Source organism: Thunnus maccoyii, chromosome 4, assembly GCF_910596095.1.
Source record: "Thunnus maccoyii chromosome 4, fThuMac1.1, whole genome shotgun sequence".
Taxonomy (NCBI): Eukaryota; Metazoa; Chordata; class Actinopteri; order Scombriformes; family Scombridae; genus Thunnus; species Thunnus maccoyii.
The window spans coordinates 7,493,655-7,510,341 of record NC_056536.1 but is presented as its reverse complement, the minus strand read 5'-3'; the positions used below and the strand labels follow the sequence as shown (position 1 = coordinate 7,510,341).

General features: G+C 39.6%; 1 protein-coding gene across 1 annotated transcript; it reads right to left on the bottom strand.

The window, feature by feature from the left end:
- Positions 1–938: 938 nt before the first annotated feature.
- Positions 939–7,940, bottom strand: krt18a.1 (keratin 18a, tandem duplicate 1). The gene is made up of 7 exons (XM_042409676.1): positions 7,393–7,940; positions 4,837–4,919; positions 4,261–4,417; positions 2,496–2,660; positions 2,127–2,252; positions 1,673–1,893; positions 939–1,560 (listed from the first exon to the last, which is right to left on the bottom strand). The coding sequence occupies exons 1-7, from the start codon at positions 7,831–7,833 to the stop codon at positions 1,446–1,448; spliced, it is 1,308 nt and encodes a 435-aa protein (XP_042265610.1). The 5' UTR covers positions 7,834–7,940; the 3' UTR covers positions 939–1,445.
- Between the last annotated feature and the right edge of the window lie 8,747 nt (positions 7,941–16,687).

Below are 16,687 nucleotides of genomic sequence, written 5' to 3'. Positions count from 1 at the left end.
GATGGCCATGCTCTTATATTTTTCATATTGTTGATGAAAAAAACAGAACCAATAAATTGATCCTACTAACGAGTATTATCTCTGTAGCCAAAGCCTGATACAGTAAATCTTCTTCCTTTGTGCCAAAGAGCTCCAATGTTGTCCAAAAACACATCAATGAGTCACACTGCTGCACTGGGTGACATGTTTCTTCAGTACCATGAACACACGCACTGTAGTTAATTTTGAGTCAATCGCACACACGGTGCACCGTTCTGCTTCTGTAAATACTCATCAGAGCACCAAATGTTAATTAAAATGCAGCTGAATAGTCCCAAACAAATTAGCTATTCACTCCTGTTTAAATAACATTTGCTAAAAAAATACATAAAATATTTTTTAAGAAATGATTAGCTTTTTATAATGTGAAACTACTTTTATATTATATATCATACTACAAAACCTTGTGAGCCATTTTTCATTATTTATGTCTTTGGTAAGAACATATGGGATTGAGGCTGAGTGCCACAGACAGGGACGGGAAGTCAGAAAGTATTAAGAACTGAGTACCTGGTATTCAGATTGAAAACACAAGGAGATGTGTTAGTTGTGTGTTGCTTCAGGTACCCGTGAGACAATGAAGCACAATCCAGGAAGTGTAACTGAAATAATTTATAAAACTGTTCAGAGGGATGAGGATGGCTTTTTAAACTCTGGAATTTAATAATGGCAACATTAAGGGGGCTAAGTGACAGACAAGGGTTCAGTGGATGCCATGAAATTTGTTATTGGGACTGAGAGCAGTAATTTTTTCCTCTCTCTCTGCTGTTGTCCTATGTCCTTTAGCTTCATTCATTCATTCATTTTGTTCCTTAACTGCCATGTTCTGATATTATCTCATATATTTGGTACATGAATAGCTTCTAATTTCAAACAAAACACCATGAACACACCAAAAAGAATTTCTGGAATGGACTTTATTGATATGTCTGAACATCACAGCACAACAGGAAGACTCAACTGGACAGAAAGAAAACCAAAAATGATGAAATATTAAAAAAAAAAAAAAAAAAAGATGGTTTATTTTTAATTGGACTCTTTGATTACTTTGAAATATTCAATGTTATCAGTCAGTTTCTCTCAGAAAAAGCTTACAGTTCTCCAAATCTGAACTCTTGTGACCACCTGCAGGTCAACACACAAACACATAAATAAAAGAACATCATGATGAAATAAATAGAAGATGATTTTGTTTTCCTCTGATCCAGTTTTTTTTATCAGCCTGTGGAAGAGCTGTATACCCAGGAAATCAAACTAATTGCAGCATTGGCTGAGACTCTAATGGTTAGTGCTGTTGAAGTAACAAGAGCCAATTGGGGAAAAAGGTCAGTTTTGGCCAATCGAATGTTAGTGTTAAGATGCAGTGACAGTGATTGTTGGGAGTGTCAAGTGGTTGCTTCTGGTATTCAGAGGTTCTTGGTCTCTGTGCTGGAGGAAACCACCTTGCCATCCACCAGGGTCTGTGTGACAGTCATCACTTTGGTCTTCACTGTTTTCTGGTCTTCCAGGGCGTCCTGGAGCCTGAACGGGAAGATCAAGAAAACATTAAAGCTCGGGTAGTTTCTACTAAATACAGAACTTTGCTTTTCTTGGTTTGACAACTCTGTCTATACAGAATGACTGATCTACATACTTGAAGTCTTCACCGTCCAGCAGCCGTCTGTATGTTGCAATCTCTGCCTCTAGCTTCATCTTAATGTTGAGCAGGGACTCGTACTCCTGCGTCTGCAGCTGGATGTTGTTACGCAGCTGTGTGAGCTCTGCCTCCAGACTCAGGAGAACGGAGTTGAGAGACTCAATCTCCATGTTGTAACGCATTTCTGTGTCCCTCAGTGTGCCTTCCAGAGACGTTTTCTGCAAGCAGGAAGACAGAAGGAAAGGGGAAGAAAAAGAACAGGTTAAAATTTTACAGTGAACCCAGCTTGCTGATGACAGCTCCATAGTGACCGGTCACTGAAGTGTAACGCTTATGTCAACAAAGTAAATGTGAGAGACTTGAAGTGAGAGTGCTGACTTGAGCTTTGCAGGGAGTTAAGTTAAGCGTGTGTTGAGGTAAATGGAGTGTGTGCTGACTGAGTGCTTCTCACCAGGTTTCTCTGTGAATCCAGCTCGATCTCCAGGGTTTGTATCTGTCTGCGCAGGTCATTCACCTCTGTCTGTGCACCCTTCAGGGCCTCTGTGTTCTGAGTGACCTGGGTCTGCACTTCTGTAATCTGAAATCAAGATTTATAAATATATATATATATATATATATATATATATATATATATATATATATATATATACACACACAATGTACATACACACACACACACACACACATATATATATATATATACATATATGTACATATAAACTTTTGTGATTATTTCAAAACACCTTAAACCAGGGACTTTGTGCTTGAGAAGAACTTCCCTGTTAGTAGATGATATTTTCGTTTTTCATAAATAGTTTACCTGAGATTCGTGCCATGCTTTGAGTTCTTCCTGGTTCTTTAGTGCCATCTTTTCATACTTGGCCCTTATCTCTGCCATGATCTGAGCCAGGTCCTGTCCTTTAGGAGCGTCAACATCCACGTGGACTCCTGACTGGGCAATCTGGTTACGCAGCTCCATAACTTCCTGAAGACAAAAGAATGGAAAGAGGTTGAAGTTGACAGATTGCTGTTTAGATATTATAGATGGATTCTTAATACTTTTATTAAGATGTGACCCAGCTCTGACTCCTGGCCTCTTCCAACCATAATCACATGCCATGGTCAGGTAAATATACAAGGGGAGCATCTAAACCTGTGTCTCGGGCAGGAAACACTTAATTCAATATTTCCGTCAGTAAACAAATGGTTGTGTTTTTGCTTAAGCATCTGGATTATAGTCATTTGAATGCTTTGGTGTTTTTTCTGCTGCCAAATATGGACAAAATCTGTTTTACGATGAGGCTTGCCAAAGAATTCATACACAGATATTTCAGATTTCTCTTATAAAACTTTCCTCTTCCCACTGAAGTTTTCCTAAGCTTGTTTGCATGAACGCCCTGCAGCCTCTTAGGATGTGTCAGCGGCAGTTGTGGTGCAGTGCGCGACATATACATATAGGTCGAAAATTTAGCCGGCAAAAATGACCTATAGTTACGCCATCTAGTGGCTGTAGTAATTATAACCTGGGAAAGTGACGCAGTTCAGATGACGTCAATATAAGGTGACAAATTGTCTTTTTGGAGGAAGGGGGTTGGGTGAACGACTAGATAATTAGATGGCAAAAAGTGGACTTAGCTGCAGGAGACTGGACAGCTAATCACAAGTGTCACATTTCCAACTGTGAATTGGGACATTTTTTAAAATATCGTAACAATGATTTTTGTGGTGTTTATTATTGCCATGACGAAGAAGGTTTCCTAACTTTAATGAAGTGGAAACCACGTTACAAGTGATCGTTTTAAGCCAAACCATGATCTTTCCCTAACCCTAACCAAGTGGTTTTTGTGCCTAAACCTAACCAGACCTTAACCACAGTGTTGTCACACCATATACAATCATTATATTTTAACAGTGATTTGTAAAGATTTTGGAAAGTGGTCGTTTAATTATGAGGATGTGTTGACATATATATACAAAACTTAAGCACACATGCTGATGTTTAATGGTATTATTGAGATGAGCTATTTAGCAAATATTTATTCAGGTCTCGCAAAGGTCTGGATGTTTGCTGAGTGGTGAAATTCATTAGACTTTGTTGAAAGCAGGACTAAAATTGTCAACACTGAAGTAACATGAATACAACCTTTGACTAATCTAATGACTTTCAATGATAAACCAGAGCCTTAGCACACTGTTTAACATGTTATGGTAAAGGCCTCAACAACCTATTTTCCAAATCAGCTTATGATACGTGATCAGGACCAACATTAACAAACTTTTTTCTGCTAATGTTAGCAATTTTGGTTAAGCAATTTTTCTGTGATTCTGTTTTTGTCTTTGCTTTTCTTACTGGTTTGAAGTGGGAGGGGCTTAGTTCGAAAAATGTGATGTCATATATTTCCATGCGGAGATTTATAATGTTAAACACTTAATGAAGAATACCGAAGGGCTTTTTTTCTCTGAACTTTAACTTTGGTTTTTGCTTATTTGATTATGAATATATTATAGAGAAATACTTCAGATTTGAAAACACATTTTCAAGGGCTTTAAAATTGAGATTCGGATTTGAATGTAGTTGCACTCACATTTTCATGGTTCTTCTTGAGGTGGATGAGCTCCTCCTTCAAGGCTTCAATCTCGCTCTCCAGGTTCATGCGGCTAATGTTGGTGTCATCGATGACCTTCCTCAGACCAACGATGTCAGCCTCCACAGACTGGCGGATGGCCAGCTCTGACTCATATCTAAACAGCACAGGGCAGGGCAGTGATGATAACTTTACACCCTGTTACAGATTGGTCCAACTTAGAACTTTTGTTAACTAACTCATGTTGACTGTCCTAATTGGTAAGCTAAAAGAAACCTAAGTTACTGAATAGACCTATAAATAGTCATTGACAATCTTTTAACAGTTATCTTTTATTTAGCTTTATATATATATATACATATATATATATATACACAATCAGACATTTAATTTATGAGTCAACTGCAATGTCTCCACTGGCTATGTGGTAAAGGTCATGATTTGTGACTACATGACAAACAACTACCTCTTTAGTTCATGACACTGTGTATTCATCCTACAACCCATTCAGTAGTAAAACTGGGTGTGCCCACAACTGTGGCTTAGTGTTTTACAGTTACAAGGGGCGGGCCTTACTTTACTCTGAAGTCATCGGCTGCCAGGCGAGCGTTGTCGATGTTGAGAACCAGGCGGGCATTGTCAGTGGTGGCATCAAACACCTAGAACAGGTTTACAAACGAAAGAAGTTATTTAGATTGCAAACTGAGGACATGGGCCAGCACAGACAACCAACAGTTGGGTGAACATTTACAATAAAGAGCTAACAAAGACAGAAAACACAGATAATCACTTGTTTTTTTTTACTCATGCCACCAAGTAGTAATACTTTAAAGCAATTTTTTGACATTTTTGAAATATACTTATTTACTTTCTTGCTGGGTTACATGAGAAGATTGATACCACACTCATGTGTAAGCTAAGTATGAAGCTACAGCCAGCAGCTAGTTAGCTTAGTCTAACATAAAGACTGGAAAAAGCTAATCTGGCTCTGGTCAAAGGTAGTAAAATACACCCAACAAGCTGCTCTCAGCCAAGAAATGGCACATAACTAAACCACAACTTGCATTTTTTTACACCTTGTTTTTTTTAAACGTATTAAACAAAGCAGATATGATGTATTAATCAATTAGCTTTAGCAGAGCTGGTAGGCCACTTTTATTCTTTACTCTCTCTATACTTTAAAATTCAGACTTGATTAAATGTCTATTTTTGAAGCGTGTACTGACACGCATGTCAATGATATGGCATTATTCCTGTGAAATAAGTTGTGATATGATGTGTGTAAATGAGGATAGTGCAAGCAGGCTGCTTCAAAACCAGATGGTTGCGGTATTTGTTTTAGCAGTCACGGTACAGTAGATAAGGGCTTGAATGGATGTCAGGGGAGACATCCAGGTGACAAAGTCCAGGAGCCAATCAGTGACTGCCAGGCAGCCACTGTCCTGTTGCTGCTAAGGAACAGGATCTTTCCTGTCAGCAGGATGGAGGCAGGTGATTTGCATGAGGAAAGGTGGTGATGGTGGTTGTGGTGATGTGTATGTGCATGCTCGGCCATGTGGGTGCGCATGCATGTGTGTGTTTGCATGGGTAGTTGACTGCGTGCTGTACTGGATTAGGCTGTCTTAATGTTAGCATGAGAGTCTATGTTTTCTCAGATGGGGCTGGAGGGCACCATTCGAGTGATTTTTGCATCATGCCAAAAGAAAACTTATGTTATTTTAACCCTGGGTTGTTTAGATAAACTGAGGCCCTCGGCTGCTAGCAGAATAAATAAAACCTTATTTCAAAGAGAAATTTCATTTGATTGCTTGTGCAATGTTTTCAGAATGATAAGATTTTAGGAAATACATGGCCTTTGCCTCCTGTTTTGCCCATTTTATTTGCGTCATCTTTTCAAAGGAGGGTTTGGTGACCTTAATGCTGTTATCTGTGTTGCTCCCACAAAAAAAAACATTAGAAAAGACATGCTCTTTGTGGGCATGCACACTTTCCCACAGTGAGAACATGCAATAGAACACTGTTTTCAAATGAAACTTTGACAAGAGACACTTTTGGGTGTCTTTCCAGTTTGGCCCAATGAATCAAACCAAAATAACTGGAATGTTCCATATGGAAATTGTGCTTGACTCAATTTTCTGAAAAGGAAAATGTGGTTTTGAATGAGGAATGGCAGCAAGTGGAAGGTCACACAGCCCAGCTCTCTCTCAATTATTCTATGTTTTTTTGTGGTATTCAATGAGGCAAAACGTGGAATGAATGAATGACATGTTTTCCTGATTGTGCAATGCCTTAATTTGCCTTTATATTTTGAAATCTTTTTGCACTAACTACATTGACTGTGCCGGATGTATTTGTATGGGCTGTATCAGGTAAAATGTTATCAGATTAATCACATATAAAATGCAGGACATGAAGTCACTGAACTAACTGAGCTCCACCTCAACATATCTTACATCAAGTGAATAAGATCTGAAACTATAATGTGCTTTGTTGAGTTCTTTTATTACCTTATCAGCTTTTGTGTAATGTGTACATAGCATTGTTCTGTATGAACAGTCCTGCTGTTAACTAATGACAAACAACACATTGAGGAAAAAGGTTGTAAAAGTCACTGATGTATGGACCTGCACGTACACCCTTTCCAGTCTGTAAAGTCCCTGGACTTGCTTGTTTTTTGTTTCTCTCTGTTTTCCTGTCTCTGTGACTCTTCATCCTCCAACATTCCTCCTCCATACTGTTTCCGGTTTAGCTCTCGGCCCCCGGCCCATAGAGTAGCAGTGGGCGCTGTGCCAAGAACCAGCAGGAACCCAGTCTACCCCCTCTGTCAGAATCCACAGCCAATCAGTAACCCAGAGTACTGATGAGGTTACGTTTAGGTCAGGAGGTACAGACTATATTGCTTGCACATATATAATCCACTATATATAATATAATATAATATTACCAATTTCCTGCTCAAAAACACCTACCTCACATCTTCTCAACTCACATCTCACCCTGGGTTTCATCTCTCAACTCACCCATCCACATGGCCTCCCTCCCTCCCTCTATCCAACTGTCCCCTCACCTGCTTTTGTTCACACTTAATAAATCAAAACATGCACATTCCCTCTTCCCTCAGCCCCTCCTCACCTTCTTCCTCAGGTCGTCCAGGATGACCTGGTACTTGCTGTAGTCTCTGAAGTCAGGTCCGCTCTTCTCCAGGGCCTCCTTGATCTTAACCTCCAGCTTGTGGTTGGCCTGCTCCAGGTTCCTCACTGTCTCCAGGTAGTTAGCCAGGCGGTCATTTAGGTTCTGCATGGCGAACTTCTCATTTCCCATGATGTCACCGCTGTTCCCACTGGAGCTCATCTGGACACTGCTGGAGAAGCCCCCTGCTCCGGCGCCCATTCCCATACCGGCTCCCAGCCCACTGCGCACACTAGAGGAGACGCTAATGCGGGCCCCACCGGCCCCACCATGGATGGTGGGGGCCCTGTAGACAGGGGTAGAGGTACGGGTGATGGATATAGCAGAAGGCCTGCTACTGGTGGAGGAGCGCACAGAGTATGTTGTTTGCTTGGAGGTTTTCATTGTAGCTGGAGAGTGTGAGACTCTGTGAGAGAGACTGTGAGTAGGAGAGAGAGGCACAGGCTGGGTAGGCTGAAATGGGAGCTCACAGACACAAGGCAGGAGGAGAGGGGAAGTTTTAAACTATATAAACCTTGTGGGCCCTGAGGTCCGCCCCTTAAACCACCCCCTTTAACTCAGTCACCGCCCTCTTTCCACAGGCTCAAACCGCAGGACAGCTCATAGCATGCCTTTGTCCTTCAGAGCCTTCCTAAGTTGGTAAATTTGGAGAACTCAGTGGAATTCAATAACTTGGAGATTTTCTGTATTTGGAAAATAGAATTAGACAAATTTTATTTAGTATGATATACTAAATATAACTTAGACTAGGGGAGCCTTTTTTAAGGATAAAGTTGACATGTTTTATCTTTTTTGTTCCAACCAACTGTTCCCCTGATGAGACCAAAATAAACAATAAAATTCTTCTGCTGTGTATTTTATCATTCTGTGGACAAGAATTTAATTCTGTGGCACAGACGCACAATTTATATCAGTTAAACCGACAGTAATTGTTTTTAAGATAGTCATTGTTGGTTTTAGTCTCTTGAGGTGAATCATTATTAATAATAAAAAGAAAGTGAAAGATGCCAGCGCCTAAACATAACCATAAAAAGATTAATATTGCTGTAGTTTCTACTTAACCATGTTGTACTGCAAGATCGAATATTTTGGTGGGAAAAAAACTCAACTAGGTACGATGTCAATGTAATGCAACTTGCCAATTATATTAATTAACAATAATAATTATGTTGAGAGAAATATGTATGTCATATGTAGGTAATTTCTAGAGACTGGGTGGCAATAACACATGCCAAAGACTGATTTTTTTTGTTAGCGTTTGTAACACATTGGTAAGGTATCCAGCAAAATGAAGTTGCATGAACAAATATTTCTCAGATTGCTTCACACTCCCCCACCCTGAAAACGCTGACATGTTTCATCACTTATAGAGAATAAAATTGAGAAGCGTCACAGCGTCGGTTCAGGTAATTTACTCACCGTAGTTTCATCATCGTCGCTGTGGATGGGTGAGATCAGATCATGTCACACCTGGAAATGTGAGACGTCTCATTCAGCTGTTGTCATTTCAGGGAAGAATTTATTGCATCACACATACTTCTAACCCCTGGATCTAGTCTAGTCTAGAACTTATACGTGCATTTACACGTCAGATTTACTACCAACAAAACACTGTGTAGATACTCATCTTGTTAAAAAGAAAGATCAGCACCCACATACAATGGCTGTAAAGGACCATATCGGTAGTTTTATCCCATTAACTAAAAACCACACATACTTTACATCACAGCTGACCTAACAGTGTGAATGTGTTTTAGAAATTTAAAGGCATCCATTGGTTTCCACTCCTTTCTATGCAATATGAAAAACTGTACAAATATAAATGGAAATCGATGGCTTCCTGAAACTGTATGAAAAGTGCATCAAGGATCTAAAACAGTATTACATTCCCTTGAAAATGGCCAGAATTCAGGATTTGTACTTAAGATGCTAAAAGTATGGTATGCTCCTCTAAAATCAGATTTGCGTTATTGAGGTGTTTGGTCGCTCCAGATGTTATGTACAGTATGTTATCTATCCTAGACGGATGTGTGTCTGACCGTCCCACTCCCATAAAGGATATGGTCAAACAAAGGAACAATTACACCATCTCCTTAGTAGAAACGTAGGAACAATGACTTCTCAAAACCAGTAAACATATTCCAGAAGCCCCCCTGCAGATTTTTAACACAAGCACATTCCACACACACAGTACGTCTAAAGCTACATGGTATCAGCTTATAACAATACACTGTTTTTTTCTTTTGGTTTCTTTGCAATTCATTTTGTTGGTTATGTAAAAGGTTAGAAGAAGAAAAAAAGAAATGAAATGTATTTTTTGGGCGCGTGTGTTTGTTGTTAAAGCTTTAAAATATGTTTTCCAAAGAAGAAACCATTAAGCAACAGGAATTGTTATTTGGAAATCCTAATTGCTTTCCCACACACATTGCACTGTATCAGCATCAACTTGTTCTCTGAGACAACTCCTACTTAACAGTTTTGTCTAGAGTCATGTTCAGTCTTATCCTTGCTCCAAGTTTTTTGTTTGTTTTTCAGGAAGGAACATGCAGCAGGATATTAAAGTATAAAGAGCTCCCAGTGAAATCAAAACCACTCTTGTACTGTCAGTGAGTAGGCAAACAAAAGGCATCCCTGTTAAGCATGGCAATATAGTGTCCTCATAAAACGTTGCTTCAAAACATGTATTATAATAATGAAATGCCCCAACCAAGCCTATTTGTAAGTTCTTCTTATATTCAAGGTCTTTGTTATTCAAAGAGAAATCGAGGCAGAGACATATGTAAATAGAGATAAAAATCAAGGGGGCAGTGCAGAATACCAATGTTTTTTTGATAAACATCAGACATCCTGAATCTTTTTCCAAAAGTGAGTCATCCCAAATTCAGACGAAACCCGCACTCGTCACACACAATCTTTTAATGGTTGGCCTATTTGGGGGGTTTCGTTTGTCTAGCAGTGGTGGAGATGACTGCATATGGCTGCCACGCCCGAAAGAGAAAACAGAGATTAAGGTACAGAGATGATAGCAGTATAGAGCGGATCAGGGTGTCAAGTTTCTGACTGTATGTTTAAGATTAATGATGGAATTACTGTAGGCTTTGGTGCCAACATTTTCCCATGCAAACCAACATAAGGAGTTTTAATGCTCAAACAAACTTATTCGATGTAAGAGATTATTTTTAAGGAGCAGTTCTACATTTAGGGAACACGAGAGAAGAATTACTAAGAATTAATGAGGGAAAACTTTCATGTCTGGGTGTTAACTATGGAGCTGGAGCCAGGGCATGGTTAGCTTATTTTAGCTTACCACAGAGACTGGAGACCTGACTCTCTCCAAAGTGAAAGAATATGCCTACCAAAATCTCTTAAGGTCACAAAGAACATGTATCTTATTTGTTTCACACATATACAAAAAGAAATATAAACATGAAATGTAAAAGTTTGTCGTTATAAAGAGAATTTCATGCTGGAACTATTTCTCAGGTTTTTTGGCAACCCGCGCTGTAGCTGAAGATGATGCACACAAGTCCTGGGAAAATGGATGAATTCTTACCCATGTAAGAACTCGTAACTCATAATAAGATGTTTATGTAACTGTTTACCCCCGCCTCCAGTCTTCATGCTAAACCAGGCTAATTGCCTCCAGACTCCTGAGTTACTCCAAAAATACCCCCAAAAGAGCATTTCCCAAAATGTCAAACTGTTCCTTTAATAGACATAATTGATATACTATTCCAGTAAATATGTATTCCTTTGTCTTTATTGCATATTTTCTAATAGCAGCACACCTTTCATCCAGTTGTGTGAAATGCAGTAATGTTTTTCTGCTGCACGTCTTCAATCATGTTTCATCTTTGCATGACCGTTGTAACCGTTGTCGCATGTCTACTGTCTATAAAGCGTTAATTCCAAATAAAATCAACATGGTCATGGCGTTTGGAAATCCACACAGGTTATGACAAGGGTGATGCACAGTGTATTTGGCAACCTTTTGAGTTTCTGTTGCACAATGGTACAAAATGGTACCATTAGATACAAATGGTTGCAACTAATTACCATCACTTCTCAAACTGACAGATGGATTCCAGTGCCTTTTTAAGGTCTTTCACTCACTCTTGTTGACCTTCCTAATACATTAAACTCCATATTTTTAAAGTGATTTTAAAATGTGAAAGGGAAAAATGTCCCTTTTTGAAGCCACCCCACTGAAACGTTTGATGTAAAACATTATTCCGTCCTTTGTCAAAAGTATTTGGCAGGCAGCAACACCACCTAGGACTTACCTCAAAGGCTCTGGCCCAAAGTCAAGAATTTTGTCTGTCATTACCCTGATAGTCATCACCCACTATGAATGTTTCCCCTATCAGCCTCACACTATTCTCTGTTCCTTCAAGAGGCACTTTTATCCCATACATATTATATTAACAAATCATGAATGTTCATTTTTATTTTAAAGTGTTAAAATGTTGTTATAGTCATTGTGTACAGATAGTGTGTGGGGTATGAATGTTCATTGGGCTTATTTTTTGGCTGATTTTTGTTTTTAATTTTTAAAGAAATCAATGGCTTTATCAGTATTTAGTTTGAATGGTAACAAACAGGTAACTAGACAGTCTGCCCTGTACTTTTTTATTCACTTTATTACTTTGATGGACTCTTGGGGATAGTCAACAGTCTATTTGTATTTTCCTTTCTTTTTCTGTATTCTACTTTCATTTAGAGTGAACATTTTTTCAGCTGTCTTCAAGAGCAAGAGCTCCATTTACTGTAAACTATGACGAACAGCAGGATGCATAACTTGCATTTGAAAAAACAACCACATTTGGGAGTGTGTGAAGGATTTATAATCTATTTTAAAATCAGCTCAAACTTGTCTACTCCTTTTAGAGAATCTTGGTAGTTTTTTTTATCATTGAAATAAGCTTTTATTGTGTAGAGGGTCACATAAAACCAAGTTATAATTGAGTGCATGATTTGGCAAATGGAGAAATATTTTGGATTTACATATGGAAGTGGCATACAGAACCTTCAACACTGATAAAAACCTCAAAATGACTGCTATTTTTCACTGTGTGTATTGCTTGGCATGGGAGTTGTAACCCTAAGCCTATGTTTACTCCACCACCCTTATCAACCTTGTGTAATAATGCCATTGACTGAGATGGATGCTGAGTCTGGGAAGTCACAAAACCATCACACCTGCAGTATGGCAAATGTTCTGCTGTGGCCAAACTGTCAACTAGATATGCGGGCGGTAAAAAGGATTGGGTATGTATTCCCACATATGGTTTTTATGCTGTTTTTTTTTTGTTTGGGCAGTGCTCTGCTTGGTTGTGTTTGTTGCCAATGCTGAATTCATATTCTTTCCACTGATGTAACATTGGTTATCAGTAGCTTGGTTGGTTCAAACGGTTCATTAAGACTGGAGCTCTTGTTCAGGCAGACCATCCTTGCTCTGTTCTGACCTCAGGGGTCAGAACACCCACCGAAAGAACTAAATCAGAACAGGCCTTGACAGAATGAGAGGATGACCACTGAGAAGTCTCTTTTACAAGCCTGGCCAAGGGCTCGGTCAGTATCTGACCTCGGGTCAGATACTGAATGAGCCCTTGGCTATTTATCACTCAACACTTCATTCAGTAGGAGGACAAACCACCATGGATGATTTCAGTGGAGCAACCATTAAAACTCCTACAGTCACAAGGGCCTCCAGTCACAATTTACTGATCATCATCTGACAGCCTCATATCTGCGTGACACCTATGACTGTATGTGAGAATATGCAGCTCAGAAAGAGACAGACATATTCTCCACGCTGCCGACGATGCCATTGTGAGATTGTAAGGTCATAAAGAAGCTCACGATGACTCACTGGGGCACACAGATGGGAAACACTTGTCTGCAGACAATTTGCAGGTGTGTGGAACATTCCTACCAGGTGCAGTGGCCACTCGGGAAATGCCTCTGTCAGTGTTTCCGTGTGTGTGTGAGAAAACGACAAGAGCAGACGCAATGTCAGAGGGTATTTTTCTTCTGTGCGTGTTAAACCAAAACAATGTGCGAAGAGTGTGAGGATGATTAAATGAATGATTGGTCCCTGATTCCGGTAAGGCAGAGATGTAATTGTTCAGGTCTGCAGGTGGTGGGGGGGGGGGGGGGGGGGGGGGTAAGGCAGCAGGTGGGCAAGACAAGACAAGAAATTAGCACTTGTAGCAATGACAAAACCCTGATTCAACCACATTACAGGAAGGCTACTAGTTTACTGGAGGGGAGGAGAGGATGGATCCATAGATAGACGGTAAGGTCACAGGTCATGAACTTGGGTGGAGTGAGGTAAAAATTGGTTATGTGGTCTTCAGGGTGGAGCAATGGAAAAAATAACAAATATGCTTGTCAGAATTTCATATGTTTGTAACAAGATTGTATTGCTGTTTTGAGCTGTTTTAACAAAGCAAATAAAGGAAAAATTTAGTCTAAATTCATGGGACAAACAACAGGATTCAACACAAAAAATTTTAACATCAAAAGTGAAATTGAAACGAAAGACTGAAGTTTATGACCCTGAATAAGATAAATGAACACTTAATCTCTTAGTTTATCTTAGAGTGTTATGAATTTCTCATGAAGTTCAACAAACCAAAGAGGAAATATAACTTATTTTGTGTTGTGCAACTGAGATTGTTTCTTAGAATCACCCTGTGACCTGACTTTGCTCAGTGACATGGAGAAGTGGGGGAAGTACATGTAGATTTATTTCACAAATGTACGCTTTATTTATCAAAGGAAATCCAAAGCCAGACTTGTAATATAAGGAGAGATTACAATCATACATCAATACAATGTCACAATTGATGCATAACTTTGGTTTAGTTAATGTGAGGTGCAGCATGATTCATTACAATTTTTGTCATCAACTCTATCTCACTTAGCAGAGGTTACCAAAATGCGAACCTGAATTATCAGACAAGTTATAGATTATATTTATATACAACTAAATGAGTTTGCCAAATATGATCGAGAAGAAACGTCCTTTGAGTCCTCAGAGTGCTGCATTCTTGTACCGCACATAACTCATAGGGAGGTGGTCGGCGTGGATGGTTGCTGTACAAAGCACAGAGCTTGACAGAGCCAGACTAGCTGTTTCCCCTGTTTATATATTGATAAATAATTGAAATATAACTATATATTATCAGAGTTTTAATCGTTACATCTTGTTTGTTCCAGGCAAGCTGTTTCTTGCTTTCAGTCTTGTGCTAAGCTAAGCTAAAAGCTTTCTGGCTCTAAAGTATTTGTTGTTCCCCCAGAAAATGTCATACCAGTCTGATTCTTCCCTCTTTATAGGTAACGGTTCTTAAAAAGGAACAGTTGCACTCCCCTCGAAATGATCACATATAATTTGTACATGTGTATTGACATATACATATTTTTTTGTGTGTGCTTTTTCTGTTAAATTTCAACATTTTTGAAAATAAAATAGTCCATAAAAGAGAACAAAGATTCTAAATTAAAGTCAGCAGTGTCATTGGGACATGCAGTATGATTTAGAGCTCAAGGTGGAGAGGCAGGGTGTGTTCTGTGAAGATTAGATCAGTTCAGGGCAGATACTGAGTTGAGTGATTTAGGTGTGTGGGAGTGTGTGAGGAGCTGGCTTGGAAGATATTCTACTGAGGAGGATTGATTAATGTAGAGCTCTAAATAGGAGCTCTCTTTTTCGTTGGAAGAGGGTGCGTGATTCCTGACTCAAAGTTGAAATGATTTGAAAGGATGCTTCAGAAAAGGCTCATAGGGGGTGTGTCAGTTCTAGGAAAGCACCATAGGGTGGAGGTTACTTTAGTAGACAAACATTATACGAGCATTTAGGGAGCTCTGGATGAGAGTAACAGTTACAAAACAGGAGATCTGGATGTGACACATGGGGCCTTATTATTGGAAATGTAACTCAAACATGCTCAATGGGGCTGACAGTAAACTAGAAAATGTACTCTCTTGTTTTCTTTCTTACATGCACAATGGTGAATGTCACTGTCTAAATCACTTTCTTTTTCACCCCCTCAGTTTCTTTCTTTCACAAATTCAGACATTCTTAGCCACTGTGTCTCCTCCTCTTCCCCATCACAACCCACATTCCCGCTCAGTAATTGCTCCCAGAATCCCTCCCTCTGACGCAGAAGGCTGCCAGGGAAAGAAAGTTCCAAACCGGGTCTTTACCATGTTACCATAGCAACGGGAAACAAATTTGAGTTCATTTTGGGAAAGCGCTCTGCTGAGACTGTTATTTTTACGACCCCTCTGGGCATGCATGATGGGCCCGTATAGATTCTTCTTGGCAAATCCCTGGTGGAGTTGACACACCACATTTCACAAGCGCGTGCAAGAACACACTGCAGTAGCCAGAGTCCAATTTTTCAGAGCTGTGCTCTGCTCCCCTCTGCGTCTGAGCTGCTGTGCTGGATGTTTTCAGACACAATGGGTTCATTTGAGTGGACAGGCACAGTGTGAAAAAAGTTCTCCAAAGCGCTCTCAGTCTCAGTCAAGGATAAAAAGAATGAAAAGAAGGGGGTGAGAAAGAATGACCACTGTCTGGTCTCAAAGAATGTTAAAACTGGCCATGTTTGACTCCGGGAAGAATCGGCCATTGATTGAAATGTGTGTGAGGGACAAGTGTTCCTGTTCACAGCACAAGCTTTTAAAGTGAAGCCATGGAGAACGTGTGGGTATGCTCCACATGTAAAAGATTGTTTAAAGCAACACTATGTAACTTTTGTAACAAGACATAACTAATCATAACTTCATAAAATCCTTTTACAAATGAAAAGTTGATTGATACGCAAATAAAAAGCACCCTTGCTTAGTTCAGCACGCTCAGGGGTTTGGACGCTACAGCCTTACTTTGTCTGGTATGACCAGGAGCTTATGGTGGCTAATGTTAGAAAAACTTAAATATTGCTGTTTAAGCAGTGTTTGCCAACTTTTTTTACTGTTCTTGCACTACGGTTACATTACATTCTAAAACACTGCCAACCCTCCACTTTCATACCGGCAACCTAAGAACCTGGCCTTACATGTTACAAGTTTGATGCAAGGAAGTTCCTGGTTATTTCTCGTGAGTGTGTCCTGGGCCTGAAGAACAGGTTTCGTTCACCTGTAGCTGCATGACTGGTCTGTGTATCATCCATGTGATGCAATGTCCCCCTGTGAGGGTAATAATGATTGTAGTACCATTCATGTAGACAGTTCA

Bases quoted from the DNA above. Each gene is read 5' to 3' on its own strand.
- krt18a.1 (XM_042409676.1), bottom strand. From the start codon at position 7,833: ATGAAAACCTCCAAGCAAACAACATACTCTGTGCGCTCCTCCACCAGT. The intron at 1,894-2,126 runs GTGAGAAGCACT...TCCTGCTTGCAG, and splicing joins TGGATTCACAGAGAAACCTG to AAAACGTCTCTGGAAGGCAC. The intron at 1,561-1,672 runs GTATGTAGATCA...CTTCCCGTTCAG, and splicing joins CTGGACGGTGAAGACTTCAA to GCTCCAGGACGCCCTGGAAG.